Consider the following 13283-nt stretch of genomic DNA (forward strand, 5'->3'; position numbering starts at 1 on the left):
ATCAAGGTTCAAAGCCAGCCTGGGCACAAAAGGACCTGAGACTCTTATTTCCAATTAACCTCTAGAAAACAAGAAGTGGGGTATGGCTCAAGGGTAGGGCGAGAGCCTTGAGCTGAAGAGTTCAAGGACAGCTCCCAGGCCAAGTTCAAGCCCCATGACCCACAAAAGAAAAAAAAAAAAATCCCGGTAACCTAGAAGGAGCCCACCTCCCCCACCCCTAGCTGTGATGTCCAGACGCTGCAGTCCTCACAGCAGGTGGTCCAGTGCTTAGGAAATAACCATTGGCCTCCAGGTGGATGGCTGAGGTCCCAGGACCTGCCCCTTACTAAACATGGTGTGGTTTCCATCTGGACTGACTTCTTCCAGTGCCGGTTTCTGGTTTGCCTGAGACCTTAAAAGCAGGTTGACACTCTCAGTTACCAAGCAAGGCAAATCACAGTACCAAGGTGACAGGGAGGCAGTGGGAGAGATTTCAAGAGCCCACCTACACCAGCTGCCTCCCATGGTGCTGTGTCTGTGGCCCTGGCGCCCTCTGCTGACAGGACAAGGCTGCCCGTGGGGGTCACCTGTCTTCTGAAAAACATTTTGTGTCACTGTGGGTTTTCCCAGTGCTTTGGGAAATGATCTAAAGAACCCAAAATTACATTCCCCTCCCCCCACCTTCTGCTTTCACTGGTCCTTATATCTGTGCATGCTGTCCCCAGCATCCCTGCCCAGGTCAGGCGAGTGTGGGGGAGGCCCCTGCTTCCCTCTGCCATTCATTCTGTTTGATGGCGGGTAGGCAGGTGGGAGGCATCCCCTCCAGGGTCCAGTCGCTTCCAGCACTGGGAAAACCCACAGCTGGGTGCTCACTTGCGGCATGTGGTGGGTAGCACGGCCTAGTAACCTGGCACTGGTTGAGCTGCCCAACAGTGAAGAAGCGGGGGATCCTGCACATTTGGAAACTGGCCACCCAAGGTCCTGTCCATCACCCTCCACCTGCAGCTGTTCGGAAGGGAGGCCTGAAGCAGGGGACTGCCTGCTCACCACTCCCACCATGGCTGCTCACCAAGAGACAGTGGTAGGCTTCCTATTTGCTTTTAACATTTGAAGACAGAAAGGATGGCACCTCTACTGTCTGCTACCTGGACACAGAGCCCACAAGCCCTCCACATAGACTGTTGATCCTGTCCTGTGTGCTGACCTCCTTAGCCTATCACACACACACACACACACACACACACACACACACACACACACACACACACACACACAATAAGATTACAGGAATACACCACCACACCCAGCAAACTCTGGGCCTAGGTGCACTTCAGCTCTTCAGCTCAAGGCTACCACCCTACCCCTTGAGCCACAGCCCCACTTCTCATTTCTTTTCTAGAGATTAATTGGAGATAAGAGTCTCACGTTCTTTAGTGCCGGGCTGGCTTTGAACCGCTATCCTCAGATCTCAGCCTCCTGAGTGGCTAGGATTACAGGCATGAGCCACCATGCCTGGCTTATATTTTTTAAATGTATACTTCAAAATATGTCTGTAATTACTGCTAGAAACACATCTTTCTCCGTGTGGTGGAATTGTGAACCCTTTTGCTTTCTCTTCCTATTGAGTTTTTATAATAAAGTTTTGAGCCAGGTGCTACTGGCTCACTCCTGTAATTCCAGCTGCTCTCAAGAAGCTAAGATTTGAAGATCACAATTCAAAACCAGCCCAGACAGGAAAGTTCAAGAAAACCAGAACTGGAGCTGTGGCCCAAACTGGTAGAGCACTAGCCTTTAGCAGAAAAGCTCAGAGATAGTATGCAAACCCTGAGTTCAAGCTCCATGGCTGACCAAAAACCCCACATGTTTTGGCTTTATTTTTTATTATTATTATTTTTTTGTTAGTCTTGGGGCTTGAACTCTGGGCCTGGAGACTGTCCCTGAGCTGTTCAGCTCAAGGCTAGTACTCTACCACTACAGCCACAGTGCCACTTCCAGTTTCCTGGTGGTTAATTGGGGATAAGAGTCTCACGGACTTTCCTGCCTGGGTTGGCTTTGAGCCAACCAGCTCAGTTGGTGAGCTGTCAGCACCCTGCTTAGCTTTATTTTTCCATGCTTCAAAACTATTTCCAGGGCCTGGGAATGTGGCCTAGTGGTAGACTGCTTGCCTGTGCATGCATGAAGCGCTGGGTTCGATTCCTCAGTACCACATACACAGAAAAAACCAGAAGTGGTGCTGTGGTTCAAGTGGTAGGGATCTAGCCTTGAGCAAAAAGTGTCCGAGCCCTGAGTTCAAGCCCCAGGACTGGAAAAAAACAAAACAAAAAACCTATTCCCAGCCCCACACTGCTGGCTCATGCTTGTAATCGTAGCTGCTGAGGAACCTAGAACCTGAGAATCGCAGTTCAAAACTAGCTCAGACAGTAAAAGTCCATGAGACTCTTGTCTACAATAAACGTATCCAAAAAAGCTGGAAGTGGCACTGTGGCTCAAGTAGTAGAGCACTACCCTTGAGCAGAAGAAGCTCAGGGACAGCACTAATCCCGGAGTTCCAGCACCAGGACTGGGGGAAAAAAATTTCCAAGGTGGGCACCTATACTCTTATAATCTTAGCTATCTCAGAAAACAGAGCTCTAAGGATTATGGTTCAAAACCAGCCAAAGCCAGAATGTCTGCAAGACTCTTCTCTATAATAAACTATCCCCAAAAAGCTGTAAGTGCAGCTGTGGCTCACATGGTAAAGTGCTGGCCTTAAGCAAAGGTCAGGAACAGTGCCTAGGCCCTGAGTTCAAGCAGCAGATCTGGCACACGTGCCTGTGTGTGCACATGCACATGTATATACACAATTCCATCTTAAAAAGAGTGAGTTGGCTTAGCTTGGATGTGGTTCACACTCAGCATCACATGTAAATGATGAATTGTGGGTTTAAACTTTTTTATTTTTTTGTTCATGGGGCTTGAACTCTGGACCTGGGTGCTATCCCTGAGCTCTTCAGCTCAAGGCTACTGCCCTACCCCTTGAGCCACAGTGCTACTTGAGGTTTTTTAGTGGTTATCTGGAGATGAGTCACAGGGTCTTTAGTGCCCGGGCTGGCTTTGAACCTCGATACTCAGATCTTAGTCTCCTGAGTAGCTAGGATTACAGGCATGAGCTGAAACTTTTTTTTTAACCAGTCCCAGAGCTTGAATTCAGGGCCTGGACACTGTCCTTGGGCTTTCTCAAGGTTAGAGCTCTACCACGTGAGCTTTTTCTATGTTTGTGGTACCGAGGAATGGAACTCAGGGCTTTGTGCATCCTAGGCAAGCACTCTACCACTAGGCCACACTCTGGGCCTGTTTGAAAAATTTCTTAACAGCCTCATGGGATTCATATACACACCAACAGTTGATCAAGACCCTCACGCTAGCTAGGCAGGCACTCTAGTACCAGAGTCATGCCCACAGCCCCTCTTGTTTATTTTCTGGATAGGGTCTCACAGCTTAGGCTGAGATCCTCCTGCCTGTGGTTCCAAGCAGCTGAGATTACAGCTGTGCTTCACCATGCCTCGCCTGCTGGTTGAGGTGGAATATCACTAAGTATTGCCCAGTCAGCCTCAAACCATGATTCTCCTGGCCCTTGCCTTCTTAGTACCTGGGATTATAGGTATAAGCCTTCATACCCAGCCTGCCTATTTGATGATATAGATAGGATCTTGCAGACTTTTTGTACCAATTGTCATCAAATGGTCATCTTCTCTGTTGTACCCCGCCCCCAATTAGCTGGGATTATAGCTGTGAGCCTCCACACCCAGCATAAAATCAGTTAATCCTTGAGTCCTATGCTGTCACAAGATGGGTCTGTGGCTGTCCTGTGGACAAGCTTCCTAGTGGGACCATATCTTCCTCAGAGCCTCAATGCTGTGTTGTGTGTCTCAGTCAAGAGGTGTGATAAAGATGCAGAACACAGATTCCTAGTCTCATCTGATGAGCAGGGCCCCACAGCATGCCAGGCAATATCCTGCCTGAAGGCTGATAGGTATCTATCTGTGTGCAGGAGCCTGCACCCCTCCATTTTCTGCAAGACCCTGACGAGCTCCGCACACCTTCGCCCTGCAGTGAGCACTCACACCCAGACTTAGAGCTGGATTCCTGTAGCGAGGAGGGGCAGGAGGGCTGCCTGGAGTCCCTCAGCCCAGACCCCATTCCCAGCCCCTGCTGTGACAGGAGAGAGGTCGCCGCCAGGACCCTGCAGGCCTGGTGGAAGGCCCGCCAGCAGCAAGTGAGTGCCCTAGTCCGGACAGTTCCCTCATGGTGGCCCGGTTCACAGCTTAGGTCATCTGAAACAGGGCCTGCAGGGAAGGAGTTGTCCCCATCCCACCACCAGTGGGCCTTCATTCTTCTAGAACACATTGCAGGGGCCAGGAGCATGGTCTGGTAGTAGAGTACCCGCCTAGCATTCACAAAGCCCTGGGTTTCATTCCTCAGTACCACATACACAGAAAAAGCCACAAGTGGCACTGTGGCTCAAGAGGCAGAGTGCTAGCCTTGAGCAAAAAGTGTCCAAGGACAGTACCCAGACCCCAGACCCAGACCCAAGCCCCAGAACTGGCCAAAAAGACAGAAGGTTGCTGCCATGGTTCCCTGTCATGTTTGAATAGCTGCATAGCGGGCACCACATGCCCTTCCAGTGGCTTTCCACTTTTCCAGCACATCCTTGTTTCCCAGCTCCTCCCTCCCACTTCTCACCCCTGCTCTCCTCACTCCTCTCCTCCATGACTTGGTGTGGGTGAACTGGACAGAGGAACTCACCTTACTCTTGCTAACGCATTTTTTTTAACTCTGTTTCAGAGAAGACAAGCTATTCTGGATGAGGTAAGCAGAGTTAATTTTACCAATATCAGAAGATGTGTTTTCACTTGAAGAGAAATCACTGAGAGATACTGACAGACCTAGCCTTAAGTCCTGATATTTATGAAATCAAACTCTCACATTGTGTTTAAAATACATAAATAGTAGAAACATCAAATGAGCCCAAGTGCCAAATAAATAGAAACAGAGGTTGGAGGAACAGAGTCCACGGCCACCCTGGACACAAGCACAAGGCTTTCTGTAAAACAAAGGGAAAATGCAGAGAGGACTGAGGATGTGGTTCCACAGTAGAATGCCTGCCTGTCGAGCGTGAGGCTTTTGTAGGCCTCCCATAGCCCGCATAGCCCCACCACCCCTTCTGTACCTCCTTTCTCATCCTACCCCCGCTCCTTCCCTGGTGAGTCTTCTGCTGCCTTCTCTGTCTCCACCCCACCAAACATAGCTGAAGAAAAGTACGTGCCACGCAACACAAACGGTAGCTTCCTCCACTGCCATGGCCTCCAGTTCCATGCCGTTACAGTAGCCTCTCCAGTGTCAGCCACACATACTGCTCATCACCAGCTCACTGAGGCAGATACCACCAGGAGACCCCAGCTACTACAGCCAGCAGTTACCTCTCCCAGGATGGCCACAATCAGAACTGACAATACCCAGCCAGGTGTGGGGCATGCCTGTAGTGCCAGCACTTGGGAGGCCTACAAAGGAGAATTGGGAGTGGCAGGCCTGTGAGATGTGCCTCCAAAGAAAAGAACAAGGCTGCGAGCATGGCCTGGTCAGTACTTCTGAAGAAAAGAAGACATCCTCCTTGGCACTTGAGGCCAGAGGATTGAGAGATTTGAGGCCAGTCTGGGTTACACAGTGAGACTACCTCAGAAAAACCAGTAAGCTTTAAACTAGAGAGGACCTCCACCCCAAAGAACTGAGATTAGTGAGATGAACTACGCTCTGGTCTGCAGGTTTCCAGCGGGAAGACAAATCTTCCTGATGGCTGTAATGGAAGTGGCTGAACCTCTCTGGTTGATCCACATGCATGTGTGTCCTCTGAAGTCTGTGTCACTGTGGCAGTGGACATATACATCAGGCAGCAGTCACCTAGCACATAGCATCTGCCTGGGGCCTTAGGGGCTTATTTCCCAAGAAGTCTGCCAAGGATAGGGTGAGGGGACAGATAACCCATCAGGATTGCCTGTCACCCAGCAGCCTGGGCCTGTGCCCCTGGTCCTGAGACGAAAGCCCTGGGGACCGGGGAGGGACAGCAGTGGAGAAATGAGAAACTTCTCTGGTACAGTGCAGACAGCACAAGCCTGGAGGATGTGGCGAGTGCCTGACTCACTGACTCCCAGGCTCCTTGCTGGGCCATCCTGCTGCTGCCTCTCCCCTGCACCTCTGCCCCCACATTTCTGCATCTGCTCATCAGTCTCTTCCTTCCCGCCTTGCAGGAATGCTAAACAAGGCTTTTTCTCTTCCCACCAGGCGACCGTGGTGCTGCAGGTGGCTTTCAGGGGACACCTCGCACGATCCAGACTGCTCGCCAGCCCCATACACCATTCCACATCGCCCCCCATGCCAGCCCTGCAGGACCAGGTAAACCATCGGGACTAGACTCAGCCACTGGATTACTCTCAGCTTTAAGTGGCCCTGGAAAGACCCAGCAGGGCCTCCTGGGTGGGTGGTGAGCTTAACCTTGGAGGTCTTCTTGTTCTGAGGGCTGGAGAGGTACCTCACAAGAAAAACATGCTGTCCATGTCAGCCACTCCTAAGGATGAGGTGAACATCATAGGACCCTCCCAGCCAGGCATGGTGGTTCATGCCTGTAATCCCAGAGCTGGAGGCTGAGGCATGGAGCCTAGATACATAGCAAGTTCCTGTCTCAAATCCTAAAATACTCCAGAGTCCCTTAGAGCATGGAGGTCTCTGAGTCAAGCAGACAGTGAAGGGTCACCTGGAAAGGCGCCAGCAAGGGTGCCCTCGGGCCTCTCCCCTGTTGTTGCTCTCAGAGCTCCCCCGAGCCCCGCGTCCCGAGCCCCGCCCCCCAGACTGAGGCTAGCCCAGGCCAAGAGGAGGCTGTCACCATCATCCAGTCTGTCCTCCGGGGGCACCTGGCCCGGGACAGGTACAGGTGAGCGCTCCTGTGGGGAAGCACCTGGGTGGGGCCTCTACGTGGGTGGTGGCCTGGGCAGTCAGTGAGCGCCACCCCATCAGCCGAGGCCTTATCTCTTCCAGTGCCACCAACAAAGGGACAGCCACCACGTCTCCAAGGAGAGCAGATCCAGCCACATTCCCCGAAGCTACCTCCCCATCCCCCCTCGAGTCTTCTCCTGGTAATGCATGAATTTCGTTCTGGTGCCAGGGCTGCTAGCCCTCCAAGGTTCAAACCCAAAGCATGAAGCCCCCAGAAGCTTGTGGGCTGACCCCATGCGTGGCCCCTCCTCACACCCAGCCACATCCCTGGTGCTGGGGCTGCATGAAGCTCCTAAAGCTGGGCATCTCGCCCAGCTGCCAGCAAGGCCCTGTTCCTTCCCTGGCTGACAGAACACACAGATCCTGGAGCTCATTGAAGCCTAGGGCCGGCCCTGAGGTCTGCACCCCACCGGCCCTGCCCTGCCCCGCATCTCTGGCATCTCTGCACCCCAGCACAGTGGGAACAGACTAAACGGCCTCAACATCACTTCCAACCCCCCAGAACCTGTGGTCCTGAGACCTGTGGCGTCATCAGGCAGAGACATGTCCTGCAGTCGCGTGGCCCGGAGGCCTTACAGAGAGGTTCCTCTGCCGAGCTCCTGGGTGGCAGAGGACACACAAGGGCAGAGAAGACCTACCCTATGAACCGTGACAGGGGGAAATGCCGTACGCAGAATGAGGCCCCATTTGTGTATCCCCCCAGATAAGGAGCAGAGTGAAGCCAGCAGTGGGGAGGCCACAGAGGATGAACCCCAGCCTAGGCCCGGAGAGATGCTGGGCCCACAGTTGCACTCTGGTAAGGAGATTGTACCATCCCCAACACTTACCTGTCCTCTGATAGCAGAGGTTCCCATCATGACTTGCCCCATCCTGCCTGCCTGCAGCCAGGCCAGGCTTCCCTGCTTCAGGCACACTCTGTCGCTGGATACCCTCCCCATAGCAGGGCTTGAGCCCAGAGGCTAGCACTTTCCAGGCTTTTTTTTGCTCAAGGTTGGTGTTCTACCACTTGAAGCATACCTCTCATCTAGCCATTTTGCTGGTTACTTGAAGATGGAGTCTTATACTTCTCTACCCTGCCTGGCTTCATACCTCAATCCTCCAGGGCTCAGTTTCCTGAGTAGTTAGGATTACAGGTGTGAATCACTGGTGCCGGCCTGAACGTCATGTTTGAAATAGCATTTTTGTCGCCTCCCTCTTCCAAAGCCAATGCATTTCTAACTTTGTCGGAACTAGAAAATAGTAAACTTTGGTACTATCTCCAAATCCCCATCTACAAAACTTGGGAAACAGAACCCAGCATGCACCAGCGCCCTGGGTGCCCCAGAAGGCTGTTCCCCCAAATCCTGGTTTATCTTGATCTCACCAGACCTGCTGTCTGGTGACCTTTAGATTATTTGAACAGGGCTGAAATGTCTGTACATGTTGCACTTTCGTGTGTCCAGTGCAAATGACCTTAAAGTGGTAGATTCAGCAACCTGACTGTAGGTGCCAGCCCAGACACAACACTGATGCAAGGGTACAGGTCCAATACAAAATGTAAACCCACCTGTCTGGGCCTCCTCTGGTGATAGGGTTTGGAGACAATGCAATGGTGTAGCCCAGTCTGGCCTCAAATTCACAGTCCTACTGCCTAACTGCCCAAAGCAGGAGCCACCATGCCTGGAGAGCTAATTATGGTTGGTTGGTTGGTTGGTTTTTGCCAGTCCTGGGGCTTGAACTCAGAGCCTCTGCACTGTCCTTGAGTTTTTTCTCAAGGTTAACACTCTGCCATGTAAACCACAGCACCTCTTCCAGCTTTTTTTCCCCGCTATGTACGTAGTACCAAGGAATCAAACCTGGGTCTTCACGCAAGTTAGGCAAGCACTCTACCACTAGGCCAAAATCCCAGCCTGGTTGTTTCTTTTTTTTTAAGGGGATCAGTACTTGGGCCTTATACTTGCTCAGATATCATTCTACCATTTGAGTCATGCCTATAACCCTGCTTTTTTTTGTCAGTCATGGGGCTTGAACTCAGGGCCTGACCAATATTCTCGAGGTTTTTCAGTCAAGGCTAGCACACCACTTTGAGCCACAGCTTCATTTCCAGTTTCCTGGTCAATTGGAGATAAGAGACTCAGAGACTTGCCAGCCCTAGCTGGCTTTGAACCACAGTCATCAGGTCTCAGCCTTCTGAGTAGCTAGGATTAATAGATATGAGCCACCAACGTCCAGCTCAGCCCTGATTTTTTTGGTAGTGGGGCTTGAACTTGGCCTGGGCGTTGTCCCCCTGAGCTCTTCAGCTCAAGGCTACAGCTCTACCCCTGAAGCCACAGCACCATTTCCTGTTTTCTAGTGGTTAATGGAGATAAGACTTTCAGACTTTAGTGCCCGGGCTGGCTTTGAACTGTGATCCTCAGATCTTAGTCTCCTGAGAAGTTAAGATTACAGGCATGAGCCACTGCACCCAGCTTCAGCCCTGATTTTTGGTGGTTATCTTGCAGATGGACTCCAGTGAACTTTTCTACTCAGTCTGTTCTCAAACCACAATCTTGTAGCACTCAGCCTCCTGAGCAGATAGAATCACAGGCATGAGCCACTGCCACCTCTAGTAATGCCCAGTACCAGGCATAAGCACTGGATTGGCTGTTGGTTTTTTGTTTTGTCTTGTTTTGGTTTTTTGCTAGTTCTGGGGCTTGAACTGGGTCTAGGCACTGTCCCTAAGCCTCTCTGTGTGCAAGGCTAGTGCTCTACCACTTGAGTCACTAAACAACTTCTAATTTTTTCTGTTTATGTGGTACTGAGAAATCGAATCCAGGGCTTCATACATATGGGGGCACTTTACCACTAAGCCACACTCCCAGCCCTATGTTTTTCATTTTGTTTCTTTTATTCTAGTGCTGGGGCTTGAACTCAGAGCCTGAGTTCTATCCCTCAGCTTTTTCACTCAAGGCTGGCATTCTACCACTTGAACCACACTTCTACTGCCAGCTTTTTTTTTCTTTTCTGATGCCAATCTTAGGGTTTGAACTCGGGTCCAAAGTGCTGTCCCTGAGGTATTTTGCTCAAAGATAGCATTATATCATTCTAACATCCACTTCTGGCTTTTTGGTGGTTAACTGGGGATAAAAGTTATGGGTTTTCCTGCCTAGGCTGGCTTTGAACTGTGATCCTTAGATCTCAGCCCCCTGAGTAGCTAGGATTGCAGGCTTGAAGCACCAACCCCAAGCAACTTCTTTACTCCCTCTAGAAGAAAATAAGTGCACTTACTACTGAGCCATGACCCCAGTTGTGGTTTTTGCTTGCTGTTTGAGATCCAGCCTTGGTGTAGCATGGAGAGAAAATCATACTATCAGGTCCAGCCCTCCATTGAAGACTTTTTTTTTCTGTCCATGCTGGCCTCAAATCTTGATCCCAACAACCTCAGCCTCCTAAGTAGCTCAGATGACAGGTGAGAGCCAGGGAAGGCTAGCAGAGCAAAGCTCTTGGCTGTGGTAACTCCTGCCCTTCCTTGGGTCTGCTCCCTTCTCTCTCTCCCCTGCCATCCAGGGTGGCATTCTCAGGTTGCCTGTCCCCATCCTGGTAAAGGAGCTGGTGTGGTGGAAGTGGTATCCAGGAACAAAACCCTCCACCATCCCTAGCTGGCAGCCCCAGGGCATGTCTCCAGCACCAGGCCCTTGCTTGCCTCTTGTGCTGCATGTACCCACACCCCTCTGCAAGTGTTCTGATCCCAAGAGACAGCCCATCTCCTCAGAGCTAGGAGACAATAGCAGCAGGGCCTTATGGTAGGATGTGCAGGCTTCCAGACCCTGCCCTCAGCGCACAGCCTCTGGTCGGGGAGGGGAGTTGGGGATGGCCCCTTGATTGCTTGCCAACTTCCCGCTCTGGTTCATTTCAGCGGAACCCTGTCCTCCAGACCCCAAGCTCGCCTCGCCCCTGCCCGTGGACGACAGCACCTCTGACGACTCTGACGACGACATCATCATCGCGCCCTCTCTGCCCATGAAGAATAACCCCTTCCCCTTCTAGGCCACAGCTGAGGTCTGCAGGCAGAGGGCTTCCAGGGACAGGCCAGGGCAAAGGACATGGTGTGCTCTGGGGACTATGGCACCGGAGAGACAGAACAACATGCATCCCGCCCAGGTCCTCTCCACAGGTCTCACCTGCCACTCTCTCTCCTGCCAGTGGTGCCATTCTTTGGAGAACCTCAGGTGGCCACCTCCCACCTCACTCCACGCTGGCTGCAGTTCAGAACTTTGCCCTGGAGAAACCAGTCAGGCAGCACCTTTCTACCTGACCTTGACCTGTGACCCAGGAGCCAATGCTGCGATGTCATCACTAACCAGGACCTCTGACCTCTCCCAGCAGACACATGCTTTTAGAAGAGTGAGCTGGGCTTCCTGTGCCTCCCCCACCCCTGCCTACCTGTCATTCCTGCAGGAGACACGCCACTTCACAGCCTGGGAGAAGCCACACACATCCAGGTCCCCAAATGAGCTCCTTGTCACCCCTCCCACAGGCATTGCCCTTTGTAGGCAGGACTGTGGGCAGGGCTGCCATGGGTGGGTGGACACTGCAAGAGTGCAGAGTGTCGGTGCTGCTGCGCCAGGTCGGCAGTGGGGAGAAGTCCACTCACAGACAGCAGGGCTGGGAGGCGGCTCCTCACCCTAGGACGGCTTCAGTCCTGAACACAGCACAGTGAAGGGGAGGCCTCCAGTGGGCATGCTCCAGACCCAGCTGCCTACGTGTAGCCCAGGTCTGCCCTGGCCTCACAGAGCTCCCCTGGGATGGCTGATCAGCCGCTCAGGACAACTTAAGAACACTGGACTCCTCTGGCCCCTTGGAGGAGGCCCCCTGACTGCCTTGAGATGGGAGCCTCAGAGAGAGAGGCCTCCGGCCCACCCCTAGGTTGGGGTGGGCACCACTGAAAGGTGTGCCTGTGCCATCCTTCAAAGCACAAGAGGGTGACACAGTAGCCCTGCAGTGCCTTAGCACTGACAGAAGTGGCCTCGGCTCTGTCATAGCCACTCTGCCCTGTGTGGCCTAGGAAACAGCAGCCCTGATAAGACCAGAGGAAGTTGATCCTCAGGACACCCTTGCTTAGGCGGGTCAGCGTGTGTCAGCACTCCTCTTGGTCAGGAGAGGGGGCTCAGGACAGGACCTCAGCTTTAGGCAGATCTGCATGTCCTGGGGCCTTTGACTTGACCTGTAGGTGCCTGGCCCAAGGCAAGGGAGGAGAAGGTCAAGCTTTGCCCAAGACATGGGTTTTCCCCCAGAATTGTAAATATGTACATATCCCTGGCTGTCCTCTGGCCCAGTGCTATTATCTATGCAAACATTCCATCCTGAAGCTACCTCAGTAAACAACCTCACCTCAAGCCTGTGTTTCAGTTGATGTCCAGTGCAGGTCAGCCATGACATCTAGTGGGAGTGTCCCCAGGGCCTGTGGAGCAGGCCACCACTGCTGATTTCCGCAGGAGTTTGGATCATGAGGGTGCAGCTCACAAGGACCTGCATGTGGGGAGGGGTGGGGACTGACAGCCTAGGGAGCCTGGGAGCAGAGTCCAGGGGAAGCCAGGACCTCAGAGATAAGTGCCAAGGCAGGTCCAAGTGTACACACTTCTGGGTGAGGGTTATTGTGCCCTTGAACTTAAAGAGCCATAGCAAAACTACCTACTACAGGGCCGGGAATTTGGCCTAGTGGTAGAGTGCTTGCCTAGCATGCACGAAGACCCAGGTTCGATTCCTCGGTTAGAAAAAAGCCGGAAGTGGTGCTGAAGCTCAAGTGGTAGAGCTCTAGCCTTGAGAAAGTCTAAGGACAGTGCTCAGGCCCTGAGTTCAAGCCCAGGACTGGCAAAAAAAAAAAAAAAAAAAAAAAAAACCACTGCCTACTACAAGCTACATAGGCAGTCTACTTTAGAAGAACATTCCAGAGGCAGGTACCAATGGCTCACACCTATAATCCTAGCCACTGAGGAGGCTGAGATCTGAGGAGCATTATTTATTTATTTGCTAGTCCTGGGCTTCAGCTCAGGGCATGAGCATTGTCCTTGGGCTTTCTCAAAGTCAGAGCTCTACCACTTGAGCCACAGCACTACTTCTTGCTTTTTTCTATGTATGTGGGACTGAGGAATCGAACCTGGGTCTTCGTGCATGCTAGGCAAGCATTCTACCACTAGGCCAAACTCCAGTCCCATGAGGAGCATAATTTGAAGCAATCCTAGACAGGAATGTCTGTGAAACTCCGCTTAATCTCCAGTAAAATGTCAGAAGTGGCACTGTGGCTCAAAAGTGGTAGGGCA

At 52.2% G+C, this 13283-nt stretch overlaps 1 protein-coding gene across 9 annotated transcripts in view; it reads left to right on the forward strand.

Moving 5' to 3' along the window:
- Iqce (IQ motif containing E) overlaps positions 1-12359 on the forward strand; it is a 41654-nt gene extending 29295 nt beyond the window's left edge. For 2 of the 9 annotated variants that reach the window (XM_090329837.1, XM_090329838.1), the window contains exons 16-22: positions 4010-4234; positions 4804-4827; positions 6298-6408; positions 6822-6943; positions 7048-7145; positions 7709-7801; positions 10880-12359. In XM_090329837.1, the coding sequence (XP_090185963.1) occupies positions 4010-4234; positions 4804-4827; positions 6298-6408; positions 6822-6943; positions 7048-7145; positions 7709-7801; positions 10880-11010 (804 nt within the window). In that variant the 3' untranslated portion in view covers positions 11011-12359. Of the gene's footprint in view, positions 1-4009; positions 4235-4803; positions 4828-6297; positions 6409-6821; positions 6944-7047; positions 7802-10879 lie in introns of those variants that run through there. The other 7 variants (XM_090329842.1, XM_090329839.1, XM_090329840.1 and 4 more) reach the window with 7 other exon arrangements.
- The last annotated feature ends 924 nt before the right edge of the window (positions 12360-13283 follow it).

The sequence above is a fragment of the Megascapheus bottae genome, chromosome 3 (genome assembly GCF_031878675.1).
Source record: "Megascapheus bottae isolate mThoBot1 chromosome 3, mThoBot2.hap1, whole genome shotgun sequence".
NCBI classification, from domain to species: domain Eukaryota; kingdom Metazoa; phylum Chordata; class Mammalia; order Rodentia; family Geomyidae; genus Megascapheus; species Megascapheus bottae.